The sequence below is a fragment of the Pygocentrus nattereri genome, chromosome 24, assembly GCF_015220715.1.
Source record: "Pygocentrus nattereri isolate fPygNat1 chromosome 24, fPygNat1.pri, whole genome shotgun sequence".
Taxonomy (NCBI): Eukaryota; Metazoa; Chordata; class Actinopteri; order Characiformes; family Serrasalmidae; genus Pygocentrus; species Pygocentrus nattereri.
Window position 1 is genome coordinate 23,539,723 of NC_051234.1, and position 17,832 is coordinate 23,557,554.

The window sequence follows — 17,832 nt, forward strand, 5'->3', positions numbered from 1 at the left end:
TAATGTTGCAGGTTCTCTGGTATCGTTAATGGAGTTGGACCAGAAAAGCAAGTAGCTATTATTGACAGCGACCCTGTTCACTTTCCAGACACTGCATTGTCGTCTTCACGTCCAAATTCGGCGAACGCAGGAGGAGCATTCCAAAACAAGCTGGACGAAGGGTTACAGTTGAAATGAAATGTTTCAAAATCACTGGAATTTAACTGTTCATAGAGAAGTTTGTCACAAACGTTCGCTGTTTTCCCCTCCACTTCATCAGAGCTCATGCCCTCTGCAGTGGGCAGTGAACATCTGCTCTCGGAGGAGAGCCAGCCTCTCACAGGAGCACAGGGAGACACTGACCTTCCTCCGTTTCACTGAAGACCTGTTATTGTAGAGCTTAGTTACAGCAGAATGCACAGATCACAGAAGTTAGACTGATTTTTTAATTTGCTCGATTCCTATATTTTATTGCTGCTAATTTGCACAACCTTGATTTTAAATTTTGACAGAAAAATCCATCCATCCATCCATCCATTTTCTAAGCCGCTTCTCCGTCAGGGTCGCGGGGGGGGGTGCTGGAGCCTATCCCAGCAGTCTTCGGGCGGAAGGCAGGATACACCCTGGATGGGTCGCCAGTCCATCGCAGGGCAGACAGACAGACACAGACAGTCACTCACACCTAGGGGCAATTTAGCACGTCCAATCGGCCTGACTGCATGTCTTTGGACTGTGGGAGGAAACTGGAGAACCCGGAGGAAACCCACGCAGACACGGGGAGAACATGCAAACTTCACACAGAGAGGACCCTGGTCGCCCGGCCAGGGAATCGATCCCAGGCCCTCCTCGCTGTGAGACGACAGCGCTACCCACCACGCCACCGTGCCGCCCTGACAGAAAAATATAAATATAAAAAAATATATTTGAGTTTTATTTATATTTTGTATTAGGAGGAAATTTCATTACAACAGTGAATTTTTGAATAAATTATTCATTTTTAATGTCTTCATTGTTAGGTAGCACATGCCCAAAACAAGCTCAAGTGAAATTTTAAAGCCAACAGCTACATAAGAGTCATTTGGTAATGTAATGATTTACAATCCGATAAATCGATCATTCGTTTCAGTAATCGATTGATTATGCGACTATCAAATTAGTCGTTCTTGCAGCTCTAGCAGCAAAGCGTTTTGGTTTGTGTTCTAGCAAAATGAATAACCATGTATTTGAGAGGATCTGGTGACATTCAGAGGAACAATGTACGCACAGCGAAAAGTGATTGCTTTGGAACATTTTTATGTCACAAGGCATGATGGTGGTGATTTTTAAAATGGTCATGAAAATCATGATGAACAAGGACCATGCCTTCCCAGAATTTGTGGCCCTCTCCTGTGACATACAGATAACTTGTTAACAGTATGGCATGTTATGGTCATGAATTTTGATTTTATTGATTTTGGCCAGCATCTCATTTTCATAACATTTAATAGCATTTATTTATTTATACTAAGTAGACATACAACTCCTGAGATTGTTTTGCGGCCCACTCAGCATGCCCCTTTGGTGCCAGTTTGAGAACTGCTGCCAAATCCAGGATTTCTAATGTGAGCATGACGACTACTACAGAATGACGACAGTTTGTATAGAGGTCATAGAGGTCAAATAGGTCTATTGTGACATATTGGGATATGCGATAATATAAATTGCATAATATATTGCTATATTAATATAATGTATGATATATTAAAGTGCTGGTAAACCCTTGATGAGACATTAAGGATTAACCTTAAGGGTTAAGGATTAGCATGCAGTATTTGTACTGAATTTTTTTGTTTGTCAGATCATGTGAATGCCTTGTTTCAGCCAGATATCTAAAGAACATCTCGCTCACTGAGCACAATAAAACATTCAGTGATTGGTGTGCATTTCATAGCCGTGTGTGATATCATTTTTATGAAGACTGATATCACAATAATGGTTAACAGAGGACATATTGTGCAGCCCTACACAGCAGTGTTCTTTGGAATCATGCCAGATGAACCACTTTTGGTTCCCTAAAAAGACTCTTTCTTTGGAAAACTCCATTGAAACCACTCAACTAAAAGTTACTCTAGGTTATTTTGTGGCATTGTTTCATTGGCACCTTCATTTTTTATACTTGATTATAAGTTTCTAATGTTTTTTTTATTTTCCCCACTCCTTATCCACCTTTTTCTCACTCTCCCTCAACCTCCATCAGATATGTATTCCCAGCTTGCGCAGGAAGATGAGAGTTTTGAGGTGTACAACTTCCTTCAGGACCTGATGGAAACTGAATTGTTGGAATCTAGGGCAGTGGATGGTCTCAGGCTGGATGCAGAGACAGAGAGGAAATGCAGGGACCCCAGCATCACCATGCAGGTGCGGCATCAACAGGTGAAGGAGAGGCGCTTGCGGAGGGATGCAGAACGGGTAAAGCAGCGTGAGGAGCAAGAAGCACGGAGGGAGGCACGAGAGGAGGCGCAGCGACTGGAACGTGAGGAGCAGAGGAAGAGGAAGCAGGAGGCCCGCAGGCAGGAGGAGCTTCTACAGCAGCAGATGATGCGGCTACGTAGAGAGATGGATGAAAAAAGAAGCATGGAGCAGTTTGCGCGAAAAATGTAAAGCTTATCATTATACTGTTACAAAAACAAATTTACAAAATTTCCCCTGTAGCTCATCTGTGCTCAATCAGCCAAGACTCGCTTCTTTAGATTTTCAGCTTTGAGATTAATTTAGCAATTAAGCAAATACCCCACTAATTAGCGTTGTGCATTCCGCATGCCTAAAGCTACATTTAGAGAGCTCTCTGGTGGAAATGTGTAATTTCACACAATGTGTGGAAGAACATTTTGGAGTGTTGATTGTGCTTTGGATTCCAACAAGTGGATGAATCTAATGTTTGTGAGTGTGTTGAAAGAGTATTCAAAGAGTATTCAAACCTGGTGTAAGCAAATTATTTACTACCGGCAGACTTGCAGCAGCGTACACACACCATATATTAGTATGTTATTTTTTCTCCGGACTCAGCTACTTCTTTCAGTTTTAACACAAAAAAATTACGTAGTGCTGCTATAATCTCTAAAATCTAATATTCTAAGCTTGTAGAAGTGTGTAATAAATCTTTGGGCCTGTCATCAGGCCTGGGCCTTTTAAGGGGTTAAATCATCAAAGACTTGCTTCAAACTGTGTTGAGTTGTCACGTAAAAAATTTAGCCAGGCAAATTGCCTGCAAAACACAGGCATATGGCTCTAAGGGCTAAGCAACATACTTCTGTCTATTTTTATAGCTCTACATTAGCCTTGTAGTCCCAGTGCAAGACTAATGAAGCATATATCACCAAACATTTTTTGACTGATCAAATAGATTTGTGATGGAAAATTATTGAGTGGTTGCCAAGGTACCAAGGTACTGCTTTAAAAGGGGATTTTAAAAAGAATTTCTGCATATTTACATCGTTATCATGTCAGCAAAGTCTTTCAGAGTAATTTGATGTGAAATGCTTTGTTCTAAAGAAATTTACCTAGTCAGAATTCTTCATAATGGTGGTGATAGGAACCAGACATCCAAAGCATTTAAAGCCTCTAAGAGCAGCATCATAGAAAGTTATAAATGGAGATACAGTTGAACTTAAATATATTTTGTAAAATTTGTTCTTTACAGTGAGCCATTTTACAATAAACCAATCTGAATGACTATTTTAACATCTTGACACTTGAATTATGCAGGAATTTTGAAAAATCAGTGGAATTCCCCTTTAAACAGCAGCATTGTTTACCAACCTACAGTGAGGAAGATACGTCTACACACCATAAAGTGGCAGTAAATAACAAAGATAATATTTTCCCTGTATTTCTGTGGAACAGAGAACGCGAGAGGATGGAAAAGCAGCGAGTGAGACAGCGCTCTCTAGCACCAAAGCCTGACTCACAGAGGAAGCTGCAACACAAAGAACAGGAGGTGGAGGCAAGGGTGCACATTCTCAATCTGCAGGTTAGCATGCTGCCAATGTGCTAATGTAAAGTGGAGATTGTAGGATTATATGTATGTGTAACATGATATCACTACAGTGGGTTAGTCATGGTGTGAGTATGTGTGTTCTAGTGTATGCAGAAGCATTTCTCAGTCTGGTACTCCATGGTACTGGAAAAGAGGGTGCAACTGGGAAAGGCAGCAGCGCTCTGTGATTGGAGGAGGCAGCTGAGGGCATGGCGGGCGTGGCGAGCACTGGTATGGGTGAAGAGAGAGGAGAGAGAGGCTGAGAGAACAGAGGAGGAACTGAGGATGAATAACAGGCAAGAAGCCCCCACCCCCCACCCCCCCCCCCCCACACACACGTACTAAGCAATACAAGTTAAAAATAGCCTTCAACTGCTGAACTGTTACGCATTTGGAACAACCATGCACATATAACTGTAATAGCATGTAATTTCTTTTACCTTGTAACATGTCTGTTAATTAACTAAAAGATTGGTTGAATTCCTCAAAAGTGATCGCAAGGATTTTTAAGTATTTCACTGTGATGCATAATATCATCAAGAGATTCAGGGAATCTAAAGAAGTCTCTGTGCTTTAAGGGCAAGGGTAAAAACCACAACTGAATGATTGTGACCTCCAATCCTTCAGAGAGCACTGCATTAGTACTCATCGGACAAACCGTGGTCAATAAATATTGTTTATAACAGGGGTGGGGGGGGGGGTCGCTTCTTGCACGCATCGCAATGTGGACATGGACGATTCTGAATCGTCAAAATTGATTTTCTGAATTTGAATTTATAACGTAATGTTGACGGCATGCAAAAAGCAGAACATGGAAGTGCGGAAGTGCAGCACCCGGACAGTCTGGGACGTGCATGTAACAAAACCACAACTAGCTTAGGTCAGGAGTCGACAACCCAAATGTTAAGAAGATACATTTTGTCCTTTCAACAAAAATTAAATCACCTTGGGAGTCACAACATTTTATGTCCAGTATGTGCTAATGTCCTAGTTGAGGCTAAATCTAAACGAAAATGTAGATACTTTGCTCTGTTTAAGCTTTAGCTATAGCTGCTTTCCTTCCATCTCCGCCAGAAAACTTTTTGCCAGAAGTTGAACAGTTTCTTGTAAAATGTCTCTCAACGTTCGACTGTTGTAAAAGGCTGAACTCACTTGTTATTCACCAGCTTTTAGTGTTTCACAACATTTTAGTGTTTGACAGTCTCTCATTGCAAGTCATTCGGCTCCAAATGTTCATCTTAAATCTCTCTATCGCCTTTTCATTCACTACTAGCTCGGTGAGACTGCGTTTGTAATGTGACCAGTCTGCAGTTCTCAGTCATTGAGAACCAGGGCTTTCGCACTGTGATGCGCACTTCGGAGTCAAGATACAGCATCCTGTCTCGAAGATATTTTACTGATGGGTAGGACTAATGTGCTGCACGGACATCCATTACCACTGGATCTTATGTCACCATTAGAGCGCATTTCATTATAGATGAGTCGCAGCAGCATCTCATGCTCCAAACGAGAGCAGTGAATGAGAGCCTTCTAGTTCACTTGCCACGTCACTTTCATTTGACTTATTAATAAAATATATTGGCAGTAAATTCATTATGGATCATTACAAATCTTCTTCTTCTTTCGGCTGCTCCCTTTAGGGGTCGCCACAGCGGATCATCTGCCTCCATCTTGCCCCATCCACTGCCTCCTCTACTTTTACACCAATGGATCATTACAAATATTTAGTTTTAAAAGTACCAAGTCCTCACACAGTGAGAAAAAAGAAATCCTGTATAGAAAAAATAATCATTTCGCATTTCAGCCTCTGAATCATAATCAAATCGTGAGGTACCTAGAGATTCCCACCCCTTGTTTGTAACTAGACCTCTCTCTCACTGATGGTGTGAGACGTGTTACCTTACAGACTGTGCATGGAAATAATGGGCATCAAGTTCTCTAGGTCAAAGAAGACCATCATGATTGTTACCAGCATAAAGTTCAAAATGTATGAACCTTAAACTCTAGGGATATTAATTCATTATTACTGTTAAGGTTTTCTAAGGCTTTTCTTTCTAATAACCATTTTTAATTATTCAGTAACTTTTGTATAAATTGTGTAGTTATGACAGTGAGGATTTTAAGTGTGGACCACCTGGCACATCCTTACAGTTTAAGCTGTTAAGAATGTTATGAATACAAACATTTTATATTTTTACATTTTGGAAAGTTGCACTTTGAAATCTCTAAGCAACATTGTAAGATTAAAAGTTGCAAAAAGATATTTAAATTCATTTTTCACATTCACACTCTGCTTGGAGGGAGTCTGAGGCGTTCACTTGCTTAATCGATCTACTCAACGTTCACAATAAAAGACTCTGCCAGTGACTTAGCTAAACAGTTAGTCTTAGCTAAACCCAGCCAGCGCTGCAGGTGAGTAGGAGTCATCTTGGTGGGTTTTGAGGTGTGTTTTCTCTCCCTGCAGACGCTGTCAAGTTGCGGCAGAGAGTGACCGGAGACGGCTTTTGAGGCGCTGTCTGAATGACTGGTGGTTGTGGTGCCGAATGGAAAAGGAGCGCAGAGAACTCCTCAGCCAGCAGGAGGAAACCCGGCAAAAAATGGCCACCCTGATCAGCGCCGCTACTTCTGGGAAGCTGACCAGAGAGAACTGCAGTGAACAACCACTTGCTGACATACCTAATACATCCACCAAATTTGAGGATAGCCCTCAACCTGTGAGTGAAATTCATAAACATACTTATCAAGATACAGTGTCAGTCAAAGGTTTGGACATATCCATTGATAAAAAAGTATTTATAATAATAGTGAATACATCAAAACTAGGAAATAGAAAAGAAAAAAAAACAACACAATAACAAAAAGTGTCATATAAAAATATCCTGTATTTTAGATTCTTTTAGAAAGTAGTCCCCCTCGATGTAGCTTCATTCACTCTTGATCAGCTCTTAAGCAGCTTCAAGAGGAGTCATCTGAAATAATTTTAGCAATGAAGAAGATACGCAGATGCTGACACCACTTGTTGGGGCATTTAAAAATATATGCAGTACTATGCAAAGTCAGAAACAAGTCAAAACGGTCATTATGTCTTTTATTATCAGCATCAGTATTTAGTGTGACCACCTTTTTTCTTTATTACAATCTCCTTACTTTTCAGGAGACTTGCTTTCAGGTTTTCAAACAGATCTAAAGGAATATTTTATAATTATAATTGTAATCCATAAAATCTACTTTCATAGCTCAGATGTCCAGTTTCAGTGTTCTAGTGCAGATTTCTGGGCTTCGTGACAGCTGTCCTTTCAGACCCATAGCAAGTTGCCTTTTCACAGGGGAAGGATGAATAGTTTTCAGATCTAGAGCAAAAGTGGAGCTTGATTTCCTCCTATCTTTCAAAGATGAAAGTTTTAAGTACTGTTTACCTTGATTGAGTTGGTTCTACCAGGTCTTGTTTGGTTGTTGGGAGTCCTTTATCTCTGTCTCTGTATCATTATTGTTCCAGAAACCCCTGTTCTTATTTTTCTTTATCTATCTAAACTTGTCTAACCTTCTCAGAAACATCTGAAAAATGAGTAACTCATACCTAATTGTACTTTTGACTGGCAGTTAAACAAATGAATGGTATTTGATGTTTATATATATATATATATATGTATATATATATATATAAAGCTATGCCCTGCGATGGACTGGCGACCTGTCCAGGGTGTGTCCTGCCTTCCGCCCGAAGACTGCTGGGATAGGCTCCAGCAACCCATTATATATTATATATATATAAAGTAACACAATTAAAAAAATATAAGGAAGTTGAGGATCTTGTAAGAGTATTAAAGTTATCAAATCATTGTTTACTTGCATTACTTCTGAGCATCAGGTGAGGAAAACAAATAGTTTTAAAGATTTTAAACTGCACAGGGTTACTTATGTGGTCTTAGGATCTTGCAACGTCTGAGTTAAAGCTGTATTGTCTACAGAGATAGTCAGTGAATGGACCCCAAATACTATAAAAGGATGAATATTTACCTTTGATGGCATATGTATTTTTTTTTCTAAGGGCAACGTTGTAGATAATTCACCTAACCATTTATCTATACCTGGCGCACTTGTTCTTTTCCATGATACAGCAGTAACTCTTTTAGCTAATTCTATACCAATTTCTAAAAACTGTTTGTCTTTTTCTTATTTTTGTAATTCATTTGATATAAACCCAATATGAAGAGCTTTGGGTCCAATGGCATCTGTATATACAGGATGCCCTGGATACAATCCCTCACTGCTTATGTCTTATGTGGACATAAAAGAGTGTCCCTTTTTCTTTACCAGACTTGGTACACACATCAGGTATAGCACTATTGTATATATTGAACCTTTCTGGAGTTATATATGTATGTAGTAGCCAATTATGTTGTATTAATTTAAGATGCGAGTTGTTTGTGAATGAGCCTTATTACATGCCTTCTCCCAATCCTCAATGGAGATGTCCTCCTGTAGGTTCCCTCTCCATGCCTCCAATCTCTCTATCGATGATTCTAAGGATTCACCCATTAAAAGGTTATATATGTTGGAAATAATGCCCCTCCCCAAACAATTCTTAACCAATAATTTTTCTAATTTGGACAAAACAGGAATGGAAAGTGACTGATTTTATTGTGTTTTAATAAAGTTTCTCAATTGTAAATATTTGAAAAAAATGGTTACGTGATATACTATATTTATCGGCTATTTCTTCAAATGACATAAGCAATTCACTGCCGGGATTATATAAATCTGCTATTGCTTGTATTCCTTTTTTAGCCCAAATTCTAAACCCCCCCATCAGACCTCCCTGATAGAAATGATTCATTGCCCCATATTGGACTAAACAAAGAAAGAGAGGCAATTTCTCCCAAATATTTTTTAACTTGATGCCATACAACAATCATATTTCTAACTATGGGATTCTTAGTGCTTTTTTAAAGATTTTTACCAGAAGCCGAATAAAGGTAAATGGGAAGACCCAAAAGATGGCCCTCCATCTCTCTCCACAAGGGAGCATCTTTTTCTATAATGTAGAACATCAATCCCCTTAGCTGTGCTGCCCAATGGTACCAGAGGAAATCGGGGCACCTAAGCCCCCCTCTATCATAGGGTAAGTACATCAATGACATGCGTAACCTGGAACGTCTGTTGTTCCATATACAACAGAGAAAAGGGGTCTTTAATTACTTGGTGGAGGTAATGGCAGATACATTGAAACAAATATATATATGTGTGTGTGTATATGTATGCATGTATGTATGTATGTATATATGTATGTATATATATATATCAAGCACACAAGCAGTGGAGGAGTTTAAGTATCTTGGGGTCTTGTTCACGAGTGATGGTACAAGGGAGCGGGAGATTGACAGGCAGATTGGTGCTGGGTCAGCAGTGATGCGGGCTCTTTACCGGTCTGTTGTGGTAAAGAAAGAGCTGACCCATAAGGCAAGGCTCTCGATTTACTGGTCGATCTATGTTCCCACCCTCACCTATGGTCATGAGATAGGGTGAGAAGTTCGGTCACCTGGGAGGGACTCGGAGTAGAGCCGCTGCTTCTCCACGTCGAGAGGAGCCAGTTGAGGTGGTTCGGGCATCTTGTTAGGATGCCTCCTGGACGCCTCCCTTGGGAGGTGTCACAGGCAAGTCCACCCGGGAGGAGACCCCAGGGAAGACCCAGGACACGCTGGCATGACTATATCGCCCAGCTGGCCTGGGAGCACCTCGGAATCCCCCCCAGGGAGCTAGTGGAAGTGGCTGGGGAAAGGGAGGTCTGGGCCTTATTGCTTAGGATGCTGCCCCCGCGACCCGAACCCCGGAGAAGCGGAAGATGATGGATGGATTGATGGATGGATGGATATATATGTATAAAATGTATTTCATTTTTTAAACTTTAAAGTTTCTGTTTTGGAAACAAATCATGTATATGCATTAACTTCACTACTTACACTTGTCTTAGAGACAAATTTCATTTGAATTTAAGCAAGAACGTTTTGATTGGATTGTCCTTAAGATTATAAAAAATACATATTTAGATATTTATTTAGAAATGCTTGACTAGAAGTGTATAGCAAATTTAGTTTTTAAATATATTTAAGAATTTATAGAGAAAAATATTCTTAACTTACTTAACATACAACTGTGTACATGCATGAGCAAGTCTGCAATATGTGCAAACTCATACAGACAGAGAGTTGCACACTCACATTTTTTAGATTTGAGCATTCAACATTTTAAGAAAAGAAAAACGAAAAAAGTTTTACATGAAAAGTAAATTAAGTCAATTATGATGTTATATTTAAGTTGTATGCCCGCAGGCCAAATGCAGTTGCATGGGTTATGAAAAGAGCTAATGAACATTCTAAAACAAACCCACAAGGTAATATACTGTATGCTTAATTAAAAATAATAGTGCTATATATTAGGTGCCTCTGCATTATTTAAACATAGTAAGACTTTCCAAAAAGAATCTCACCTTGTTTGACACCTTGCTTGTATTGCTTCATTGTAGCAGCAGAGAAACTTTCCCTTGTTGAATATTCCGAGCCAGTAAAAATGTGTCCCTCCTGACTTTGTTAGTGAATACGCAGAAGCATTGTTAGGCTGTGAGAGATAAAACAGACGCGAAGGACAGAGTTAATTAAACTGAAAATAACAAGGTAAAAGGGACTTTAGATAGTGCAAACATATGAGCTTTACTTTGTCAGCTCCCCCACTGTGTAATTATACATGCTCCTCAGCCTCAGCACTGGAGAGATATGAGAGTAATAAAGGATTTTTCATAGTATCCTCCTCAGACCGCATTGGAGATGACAATTTACAAGGTCTAACATCCTGTTCATATATACATTTTACCACCAGATCCAGGCACCAGTACAAAGGGTCACCTCAGCTTCTGCCCCAACCCCAACCACTGTGACTAGCAGGAAAATAGTCCCTCCTACTCAGGCCTGGCAGGTGACACGTCGCCATGCTGCTCTCTTACCACCAGAACTCCATCGGGCTCAACAGAATATCGTTCCCCGCAGCCAGAGTCCAGAGGTACTTGTTGTAGTTGTGAAGGAAAACATTTAGTTTCTTTTTAAAATGATGGTTCAGCCAAACCTGTTTCCCTTTTACCCAGGGACAGGGGAAGTGGGGCTGCTGAGAGGGCTGCAGCATCCCTTGATTTTAGGACTGCAACTCCTAAAAACAGTAATATAATACAGAGATCTTAGCTGGAAGCTGATGTGAAACAAAGGCCCATGTGTGCTTGTTTTAGAGAGTAGTTTGCATTTTTCCATTTTTATTTATGTATATGCTGCTTAAAATTTACTTAAAACTCCAATTGTAGTCAGCCAAGATACAGGGTGATTCAAAAAGGTTCATTCGATTTCAAAACGATTTATTCCACTAAATCATAAATGTAAATCATTACAGAATAAGTGAGCATGAAGTTTATTATGTTATTTTGCAAGTGCTCAATATGAACCTCCTCCAGCTGTACAGACAACATAATCGCCATAGTCAAATTCATCCTATACTCAATTAAGCATGTCGGGTGTCTCTGTATTCACAGCTCTTTCAATGCAATTTCGGAGATCGTCCAGTGTTGTGGAACCAACATTGAACGCTCTGGGCACATTGCACAGTTATGACGGATTCACTATTATTGAAGTGGAGAACACAAAGTCTTTCTGTTCAGGGCTCACATCTCCTTGCAGACTGAAGGAAGCCATCTTCCGGTGACTCTATGACCCCCTCTTTCAGTTGGTATGTGATTGGTTCCTAGGAGCCTCACGGTTGTAAAAATATGACGCTTTGAAATCAGATGAGTCATTTTGAATCACCCTGTATATTTGGTGCCTGAAGTGTACTTCTTTAGGTTTGCATTGGAGTTGTGACTAACAAAGTAAAATTGGAATATTTAGGACATTGTTTTAAACTGAATGTTGGTGACCGTGGGTGCATATGCTGTGGCCCATAAAGCAACTTTAATCATTAGTGGACTTTAATCACTTTTTAGGTTTCATTATGAAATGTTTAACAAAACATTTCTTTCAGAGAAAATAACACTTTTAGCACAACATCTAACTGATGGCAGAAAGTATTGCCAGTTTAATACCACTTGGTGTGACCTTTTCCCCCCCAATACTATGAATTTAATACATTTTTAAGTTTGGCACAAATGTCTAAATACATTTTGTTGCCACTGTCTAAGTGATGGAGTCTGTGAATCAATTGTAAAACATGTCAACCAAAGTATGTTGCATAATTACAAACAGTAGTAGCACATATCTTGAACCAGAATTACATCCTTACTTTTGTAATTTTTTAGACAACGGTTTGTCATACAGTGTCAGAAACCACATAAGCAAGTCTATTTTAGATAACATACTGCATCAGTTTTGTAAAATAGTTGCTTGCTGAACCAACACTTCTGTTTTCAAGTCTGTTTACTAATATATGACAATTAAACTTCAGGTGTGTGGTGGCCGGTTTGAGCATCGTTACGCAGCCCAGCAGCAGACAATCACAGAGCAAAGACGTCTCCTCAAAGAGCAGCAGGACCTGATCTCGTGCCTGCAAGAGAGACAGAATTTTCTGGAGCTCAGGCAGGAGGCAGAGAGAACTGCAGAGTCAGCAGTAGCGACTCCAACAGCCCAACCCAAAAACTCAGCACCTCACATCATTACACAGGCCAGCACAGGTGGTGGAGATGCTGAGACAAGGTACATTCCTGGACAGCTCACAGTTTATAAAGTATAATTTAGCTACAGTCCTACTACTTTTTTTTAAAGCTATTCAAAATACTAAACTAAAATTTGAAAAAACATTGGGTCTCATTCACCAATATTTACAAATAAGTTTCTTCTTAAATTTGTTCCTGAGAAGGGCCATCAGAAAAAGTCTACGTCAGATTCATGACGTGTCCTTAAACCGCAGAATTGTTTGCACTTTTGTGCTCATATACTGTCTGAACTTTTTAGAATTGTCATTGAACATTTTTATAGATAACTGTGTCATTCATACAGTGTCAGAAACCGCATAACGCTGTTTTGTAGATTCTGATTTTACCTAAGAACAAATCCCAAATAAGAAAACATTGGTGAATGAATCTTCATGAAAACTGCGTAAGCAGCTTTTAAGAAGAAATTTCTTTTTAAGAATGGTTGGTGAATGAGGTCCAATATGTGAAATGCACCAGCACAAAGACTTCATTATGTTTTGTAAATATACACACGTTCTGGAATTGCAACTCTCTCTAAAGGTTTTTGGACTGGGCAATTTGAGACTAGGAATGTTGTGAAATATTCAGAAAACTTTTTAAACTAGTGATGCAGTCACTTGATACTTGAGTATAAAAGAAGCCTCCAGGAAAGGCCTAGACTTTAATGAGCAAGGATGGATCAAGGCTCACCACTTTGCCAAAAAATCCAAAATAATCCAATAATCCAAAACTTTAAGAACATTGGGCCTCATTCATCAGTTTTTTCTTAAATTTGTTGTTCAGAAAAATTCTAAGAAAAAGTCTATGTTAGATTTATGTGTGTAACGGGCAAGGTGATATAAGACAGTGGTAAATATGCTCCTGTTCCAACTTCTTTGGATGAAGTTGCAGGAATCAAAGTTGGAATGAATGTATATTTTAAAAAAAAAAGAAAAATGAGTAGTTCAAAAGGTCAAAGATTGTGTTTTTTCTGCATTTTATATATTGTCTCAACTTATTAGAATTGAGGTTTTTCTTTTATCCGTTTTTATAGATGTGTTTTACAGTGTGTTATTCATGCAGTGTCCGAAACAGTGTAAGAAATAACGCTGTTGTCAAAAGAAAACATTGTATCTCCAAAATGGTCACTTTAGGGAAAAGACTTCTTCCCAAGTAATTTTGGGGCATTTCTTTTGGTCCATTCATCGTGAAATGTACACGTGATGTAAAGAGCCACAGGTATTTTCAAATGATGTCAAAAACTTACAAATATGGATATACAAGGTTTTCTTCCAACAGCAGCAATAAGCAAGTCTATTTAAAATGGTTTGAAGCAAGTGTGTGATGATTTAGGCATACAGTTTGCAAGATGCTAATTGGTGTATGGAAGCTTCCATTACTTGTTAGCTACATTAGTGTCGTAGCTCCAGTGCAAAAGTAAAGAAGAAAATTTCAGACATCAAATATGACTTGGCTGATTGACTACAGTAGGGGGAAAATGAAATTAGATTTTTAATAAAAATATGCTTTAAAAGCAGCTTCCTCTTTTGGGATCCGGAGACAATGAGATTATTTCTGTATCAATCTAAACCTAATTTTCTGCCTGTTTTGTATAATAAAGAAAATCGTCAGGAGGGAAGCCATTGTAATCCCCTGAATTAATTATTGCTGATGCCTCATTGCGTTGTGCTATTGTGAGCAGACAGACCGGTGAATAGAGAAAAGAAGATTCAGATAGAGAGAGAGAGAGAGCATCACTAAAGTATTCCTATAACTCACAATTCTAGATCAAACAAAGCCTCAAGGGAAGACAGTGCCAGTCATCCAAGCCCCAAAGCCACAGCCAGTCGCCAAATGACTCCTCACCCTGCAGTACGAGGTCAGTTCTACCTACACTGAGACAATTCACACCTCCACTGAGTTGAAACAGGCCTGCCAGTGTGATGACAGCACAAATCCCCTCATGCTTTTCTGCAGTAAAATAATCCAGCAGTGAAGTCACTGCCTCTCAGGCTGTATTTAGTACCATGTGGGAGGACTGAGAATAGAAGAGGCAGTTTAGCCGTATGGGGGCAATGTAAGGGCTCATGGGTGTGAGCACAGAAAATTTTAGCACCCCTTCACTGCACAAAAGGTATAAATCTTAAACACATTCAAAACAGCGATTACACCCACACTCAGTCTCACTCGCCAGTATAGACCTAAACAAAGCCAAACCTAAATACTGATTGCAAGCACATTCACTTCTGTTCAGAAGTTTGGAATTAATATTTACAAAAACATTTTTGGTTGAAGATACAGTGGGATCCGTAATTCTTAGAACACTTTTTTCATGTGAAGCTTTTAGCATTGATAACATTATTGAGCCAGAGGGTGTGCGTGTGCTGCTATGAGTCACGCTGAAAGCCTGAAATTATTATTTAAAAGTCTGAGGTGTCAGGTTGGATTTGGCAGGAGTTTCTTGAACCACCTCGTTCACCGTTATTCATTAACATCATGCGCACAGGCTAAAAAAAGAGAGTCTGGCTTTCAATTGAATATCAACATCATACTGATGAAAATATCATGACAGGACATAATTTACATATGTCCCCTGAAGACACGTCCTTCACCAAGTTTTGACTGAGTTCTCTTTGAATACTCTTTAAATGCACTAGCAGTGATCAGATTCACACACTTAGGGAAGGGGTCCGAAGTAGAACCCATATTACAAAATGCTCTGCACATTGTGTGCAATTACACATTTCCACCAGAGAGGTCTCCAAATCCCCATATCTCCAACTCTTACATAGTGCAGCTTTAAACCTGTGGCCGTCTTCTCTCTTCCATTGAAGGTCATGTTCATATGGTTCTGAGGTGAGTCTGATCTTATGCACAAACCTGCTCAAGTACACACTGACATTAAAGCAAAAGAAGGACCAAATATCAAATACAAAGAAATTCTACAATTCTACATCTAAATCTAAATTGTGTCTGTGTGTGTGTGTGTGTGTGTGTGTGTTTGTGTTTGTGTGTGTGTGTGTGTGTGTGTGTGTGTGTGTGTGTTTGTGTGTACATCTAAATTACATTTCACTCAAATTGCAAAATAGAACTATTTTCACCAGCGGTCTCAGATGTTTGATCTCCACTGTATATACACATGTATTCTAATACATTAGTCCTATATATACAACTATACAGGTTTCAAATAATTATTAGAAAACTTAAGTAAAATGATTAATGCAGAAGAAGTGAATGCAAATGTTTAAACAGAATTGCACATGACCGAGATCTTGAGGCACAATGCTACCTAGAGACCCCATACCTGACCTCTAGCCTGACACTTTGGTCCTGCCTCTCTCTCTCTCTCTTTCTCTGTTTCTCAGCCATGGAGGAGCGAGCGCGACTGCGTGCAGAGCGCAGGAGGGAGGTGGAGGAGATGAAGAGAAAACGAGAAGAGGAGAAGTTGGTGAGCATCAAGAGGAGACCAGACAGTGTTGGTTGTCCAGTGGTTCCTCATTCTAGATGATGTAGAACCCTGTCCTGCATATTATAGTGTTTACCATGCTACAACACCCTATTCGTTTTAATCATTTTTGCTATTTTGTATTTTTGTCTTATTATTCCAATACATTCACTTCTACAGTGAAATGTGTAACATTTAAGTGCACAATTTCTGTTTCCAAGAACAGGAATCTGCACATTTTACACAATTTCACAATTAGCTGTATTGAACACATTTGAATGAAATAAAACAAAGTATGAACTTCTGTACTGGCCACATTTTATGTTGTATTTTTTTCCTATTATGTTAATAGAGCAAATTGTGAAATAGTGTAAAATATGCAGAGGTGTATAGAGAATGTGTTCATTTATTTTCACTTAGAAAATTAAAACATGGAGCCAAACCTTTTAATATGACTGTAGCTCGACTTAGATGTTACTTTTACTATTAACATGAGATACAATATAATTTTCTTGGGGTGAGATTAAAATTGTATAAGCATAGCAAGACCTGGTAGACCACCAAAACTGTCCCCCAACTGTGTTCCACTCTTGCTTCAGATCTGAAAAAATCCACAGGTTTTTCTATCCATCCATCCACTATGAGAAGACACCTCAGCACTATTAGTCTGAAAGGATGTGTAGCTTTTAGAAAGCCCTTCCTGAGAAAAGGAAATAGAAAGAGAAAATCTACAAATGGAGTAGCTGGTGTTATCAGAACAATAGACTGAGCACCCCAGAGTCCAGACCTCAACATCACTGAATGTGTTTGGAATTGTTTGGATTGTGAGAAGCAGAAAATGCAACCAACTTCTAAGACTGAACTTGGGAGGTTTGGAAGCTGTAATAGAGGCAAAGAGTGGACACACTAAATACAGCAAATTTGATATTACTATTAGTTGTTAAGGGTCTCTGTGCAGTTTTCTGTTTAATATGTTTTTTGCTTTTTTTCCTAACACTGAAAAATGAATAACTTGGCTTAATGGGTGTTTTGACTGCACAGATGAAGGCTGGTCTCTAACTGCACTGTGTTGTATTTCTGGAATATCTTATGAAGTTCATGAATATTATGAGTTCCGATATATGTATGTTTGAATAGCCCCCAATTTTACCCCCAGGCTCAGATGAAGGCTGCAGAGGAGGAGAGATTGAGGCAGGAGAAAGAGGAGAAATGCCTAGCAGCAGAGAAGAGGAAGGAGGAGAGGAGACAACAGAGGGAGGTGTGTGTATGTGCTTGTGTGTGTTAACCATTATGTATTTGCAGTTTGCTCATGTCACTGCTGTGTGAGCAGTTTCAGACAGCTCAGTGATGAAGATAAGAGTTTAGAAGTGGCTGACAGTTTACCGACAGAGATAAATATGCAGCCGGGACATCAAAAGATAAGCTAATAACATCCAAAGGATTTTGTATTTGGCGAGTCATTCTCAGTCATCTATTACATTTATGCTCCAAACCGTTTCACCGAGCGGCTTATAGCTCTAGCTGTTTGCATGCATTCACAGTTCATTTGTTCATTTATACCCTACACTGCTATATCAGATAGCACTTGCTTTAATGGACTTGCACTTTCCTCCTAACTCCCTGACAGAGGAGAAGTTGCTGAGAAATCTTTAGAAACCTGGCACAGGTCCTGGCACCAACTGCTTAATTGGC

General features: G+C 39.4%; 1 protein-coding gene across 1 annotated transcript in view; it reads left to right on the top strand.

Moving 5' to 3' along the window:
* Positions 1-17,832, top strand: part of ccdc191 (coiled-coil domain containing 191) — a 34,952-nt gene that overhangs the window by 4,683 nt on the left and 12,437 nt on the right. Inside the window, exons 5-13 of the mRNA XM_017717324.2 lie at positions 2,216-2,615; positions 3,862-3,988; positions 4,100-4,290; positions 6,459-6,708; positions 10,868-11,047; positions 12,470-12,717; positions 14,483-14,574; positions 16,061-16,143; positions 17,297-17,398. Coding sequence (XP_017572813.2) covers positions 2,216-2,615; positions 3,862-3,988; positions 4,100-4,290; positions 6,459-6,708; positions 10,868-11,047; positions 12,470-12,717; positions 14,483-14,574; positions 16,061-16,143; positions 17,297-17,398 — 1,673 coding nt within the window. The remainder of the gene's footprint in view (positions 1-2,215; positions 2,616-3,861; positions 3,989-4,099; positions 4,291-6,458; positions 6,709-10,867; positions 11,048-12,469; positions 12,718-14,482; positions 14,575-16,060; positions 16,144-17,296; positions 17,399-17,832) is intronic.